Source organism: Penaeus monodon, chromosome 37 (genome assembly GCF_015228065.2).
Source record: "Penaeus monodon isolate SGIC_2016 chromosome 37, NSTDA_Pmon_1, whole genome shotgun sequence".
Lineage (NCBI taxonomy): Eukaryota > Metazoa > Arthropoda > Malacostraca > Decapoda > Penaeidae > Penaeus > Penaeus monodon.
The window spans coordinates 2,334,298-2,339,297 of record NC_051422.1 but is presented as its reverse complement, the minus strand read 5'-3'; the positions used below and the strand labels follow the sequence as shown (position 1 = coordinate 2,339,297).

At 42.5% G+C, this 5,000-nt stretch overlaps 1 protein-coding gene across 1 annotated transcript in view; it reads right to left on the bottom strand.

Annotated features, from left to right (window-relative positions):
• Positions 1–5,000, bottom strand: part of LOC119596123 (protein espinas-like) — a 66,373-nt gene that overhangs the window by 10,395 nt on the left and 50,978 nt on the right. Inside the window, exon 2 of the mRNA XM_037945269.1 lies at positions 203–316. Coding sequence (XP_037801197.1) covers positions 203–316 — 114 coding nt within the window. The remainder of the gene's footprint in view (positions 1–202; positions 317–5,000) is intronic.

Here is a 5,000-nt window from a genome sequence, read left to right as displayed (position 1 = left end):
CACACACACTAACATATACACTTTTCCCCACAACCTCCCCCCAATTTCCTAACACCTTACCCCCTCTTTTCCCTAACACCTTACCCCCTCTTTTCCCTAACACCTTACCCCCTCTTTTCCCTAACACCTTACCCCACCCCTTTTCCATGAACACGCCCTCCCCTTCCCCCTCCCCCCCTCCTCCCCGGGACGACTAACTGACCTCATTGTCATGCGGCGGCAGTTGGTGAAGAAGCTGCTTGATCCTGTACTTCTCCCCGACCGAGTTCACGTAAGGCACCTTGTCCTCAGGCAGCGCGGAGAAATACAAGTGAACCTGTCGAGGGAGAGAGATGCGTTAGTGGGATAGTGTGGTGGTTGGTGGGGGTGGTGGTGGTGGTGGGGGGTGGTTGGTGATTGATGGTGGTGGTGGAGGTGGTGGTGGTGATGACGATGACGATGACGATGACGATGACGATGACGATGGCGATAACGATGATGAGAAGGGTTATGCTATTAACGACGATGGTGATAAAAATTATTATAAGTAATATTGTAATAGTAATAGCAGTAACATTATGTATGCAAAGCCTAGAGTTATCAACATATTTTAGAAAATATTCATATATATATATATATATATATATATATATATATATATATATAAATATATATGTGTGTGTGTGTGTGTGTGTATATATACATCCATACACACACACACACACACACACACACACACACACACACACACACACACACACACACACACACACACACACACACACACACACACACATCCCGGAGATAAAGACAAACGACATATCTATTCATTTCCCTCGGGAGAAAGAGCACAATAATGTGTAGCGTTTATTCATCAGCAAATTAGGGAAGCGGGCGAGTCCATTTATCAGCGCCGGAGGAGGGGGGGGGGGGTCCTGACGAGGGGGGGGGGGAATTCTCACTCGAGGACACGCGCCTTGTCGGCCGATCGGGGGGAGGGGGGGGGGGCATGATGGATCGCCTCGCTATTGCCCCGTTGCAGTTGATCTTGCTTGTTGTTGTTTGTTCTTGCCACCGCTTTTGTTTTTAGATCATACATGACACAATCATCGTAAAAAAAATAATAATAAATAAATAAAATAAAATAAAAAATCTTGTCTCGGCAGCTATTCCTTCCATCCCTCCCTCCCTCCCACCCACTCCTCCACCCACCCTCCCTCCCTCCTGCCCCTCCCATCCCTCCCTCCCTCCTTTCCTGCCTTCCTTCCTTCACTTCCTCCCCCCCCCTCCCTCCTTCCCCCTCATCCTTCCCCCCTCCCACCCCTTCCCTCCCTCCACCCTCCCTCCCTCCCCCTCCCCCCCTCCCACCCCTTCCCTCCCTCCCCCTTCGACCCTTCAATATCCAAAAGCTGGATGGCGGCGGCAGCTGCAACAAATGAAAGGTTAAGGGAGGCTAAAAAAGCGACAACACGCTTGACATAAAAGGATTAGGGATATATGAAAAAGAGAGTGGAAAGAGATCATGGGAAAGGAAAGAGGGGGAGGAGAAAGAGGAGGAAGAGAGAGAGAGAAGAGAGGGGAGAAGAGAAGATAAGAGAGACAGAAAGAGCGAGAGAAGAGAAGAGAAGAGAAGAGAGAGTAGAGAAGAGAAGAGAAGAGCAGAGAAGAGAAGCGAAGCGAAGAACAGAGAAGAGAAGATAGAGACGAAGAAAACCAAAAGAAAAAGACAGCCAGAGAGACGGGCCCTGCCGACGCCTCACGCAAGAACGTCCCAGGACGAACAACAAGATCCGCGGGAGACATGATCCAAGACATGACGTCACGTCGCCCTCATGACAGGTTTCGCCTTTGTTCCTAATCGCAAATCGGCTCCCTTGTCGCGCGAAATGGGGGAAGGGAGGAGGAGAAGAGGAGGAAGAGGGAGAAAAAGAAGATGGAGAAGAAATAAAGGAAGGAGGTGGTTGGGAGGAGGGGGAGGAGGGAGAAGATGAAAAAGGAGGAGGAAGCAAAGAGGTAGAAGAGGAAGAAGAGGAGGACGAAGAAAGGATGAAAGAGAGAGAAAAAGAAGGAAGAAATGAGGACCCTCCCCCCACCATCCCTGATCCCCAGAATACACGCATTTGGGAATAAATATCCGCTGACATTTTATGAAGAATAATTTGTCAACTCGCCTCCTCCCTCCCTCCCCCCCCTTTTCCCCTACCCCCCTTTCCCTCCCTCCCTTCCTCCCCCCCTTTTCCCTCCCTCCCTCCCTCCCCCTCCAAAGTGCCAAGGGGTCGAAGGAGGGCGAGGCGGCAGGTGCAGGAAATGGCACTGTTCTTACGAGGTAGGGATCGAAAAAAAAGAATAAAAAGGAATAAAAAAGAAAAATAGGAGGGAGAAATTGGGAGAAATAGTCCCTGCGTCCGAAGTGGCCTGTCGCCACGGCCAAGCGCCCTGGAAGACAAAGCGATATATATATATATATATATATATATATATATATATATATATATATATATATATATATATATATATATATATTTTTTTTTTTTTTTTTTTTTTTTTTTTTTTTTTTTTTTTTTTTTTTTTGTGGGGGGGGGGGGATTCGTCGGCGCGAAAGGCTTTCCGAATAAGAAAAAAAAGAAGGAAAATAAAAGGGAAGGAAAAGTAGAAGAGAAGAAAAGAGAGGGAATAGTAAATGATAACATGTAAAAAAAAAATTATGGAATGTCGATGTGTTAGGAAAATGAGGGAAAAAACTCTCTTTTCTTTAACAACAAGAGCATTAAAATACCAACATAACAAACACATAAACATCAACTACAAACAACAAACAGAGAGAAAAAAAACAAGACTCAAAGACCAAACAAATAAACACAAAACACAAACACAAACCAAACCGGAAAATCAAGAAAATGAAAATGAAAAACAGGAGGAGGCCTGGAAGACGACCCGGATCTAATGGCCCGCGTCTTGACAAAAGCGTCGCCGCCATCTTTCGACAGTGAAATCCCGGCGCTGGTCGGGCGGCAAATTGGAAGATGCTAAAACACGGCGCCTGGGATGAAATGGACGAGGACGTGGAGGTGGATGGAGGGGGGGGGAGGTGGAGAAGGATGGGGGAGGTGGATGGAGGGGGAGGGAGGGGGAGGAGGGGGGTGGAGAGGAGGAGGCGGTGGTGGTGGTGATAGTGGTGGTGGTGGTGGTAATGGCGGTTGTGGTGGTGGTAGTGATGGTGGTGGTGGTGGTGGTGGAGGAGGGGAGGGGGAGGAAGGGAACGGGGGAGGAGGAGGAGGAGGGGGAGGAGGAGGAGGAGAAGGAAGAGGAGGAGGAGGAGGAAAAGGAAGAGAAAGAGAGAGAGAGAGAGAGAGAGAGAGAGAGAGAGAGAGAGAGAGAGAGAGAGAGAGAGAGAGAGAGAGAGAGAGAGTGGAATGGAGAGAACATGACAGCGACGCTTATTTCAAAATGCTTCAAAAATATATTTAAAGATCTATTCTATGACCTAGATCCAGATCACTTTTCAATTCATCTCTCACTCTCTTCCTCGTATACAATACAACACACACACACACACACACACACACACACACACACACACACACACACACACACACACACACATATATATATATATATATATATATATATATATATATATATATATATATATATGTATATGCACTCAAATTACACTGAAAGATATAACGAGTGCTTTCATCTCCTTTCTCAATTGCATTTAATCGACTCCACAAAGGTTGCCCAATTTTCTTTAAGCAATAAACACGTGACACCGACTTTCTCCACAAATGAATCCAAAAGATTATCCGTTAACATTTCAGCAGATAATTACATCAGCATCATCAAATCCACAACAATCATCATGTCTTTTCGATAAAAAGCTATCTCACTTAAAAAGAAAAAGAAAAAAAGCCTCGTCATATTGATTATAATAAAAAAAAATACAATGATAATCAAAACTTGACCCAAAAAAGCAAAATATATAGAGTAAAAAAACAGAAAAAACATATATATATACATATATATATATATATATATATATATATATATATATATATATATTCGATCATATTTTAACCGAAAAAAACAAAATATAAAGAGTAAAAAAAACATAAAAACATATATATATATATATATATATATATATATATATATATTTATATATATATATATATATATATATATATATATATATATACACATATATATATTCGATCATACTTTAATCAGAATTTAGTTTGAAAATGTACCTTGCGACATAATTTTCTCCGTAATGGTAAATTAAGTAAAAAACACACTGCTCCACGATAATTACGAAAAAAAATCACGTAATTAATAAAATAAAAATATACATCAACCATATCACCTCATAATCAATCGATCAATAATGGATTCAAACCTTCAATCTCATGCACCATACACAAGGGAGCGAGTTGATGCTATTGATAACCGCAAACATCAACTTTGCAATTTTCTTAATTTTCTCATCTACTTTCGATCTCCCGCGGGAAAAGCCAGATTAAAAAATATATATACACACACTACATCTTATCAATTATCTTAATTTCCATCTAATACCTTATCAACACGTCCTTTTCCAGTTTCCTTCCCCCCCCCCCCTACGAACCATCGCTCTTTAATCACCATCATCATCATCATCACCTAATTTCAAATCAATAAAAATCGGCGCGACTCACTCCATTACGAAATCTGCCGCCTCACCCTGACGCTGTTGACACTTCGCCGTTACAGTGAAGCGAATTCGGTGCTTTCAATGTGATGACGCAATCCGGTGAACAGACCAGATCGCGAGGTCGGGTCTGTTAATGTTATTTTCTCAATGTCTTCTGAAGACTACGGCAGTGATGGTGATGGTGACAATGATCACGACAATTATAATGATTATAATAATAACAATAAAATAACAATGACATTAATGACAATTATAATGACAACAAAAATAATGAAAACAATGACAACAAAAATGACAACCAACATCCACAAACACTACAAAACCAATC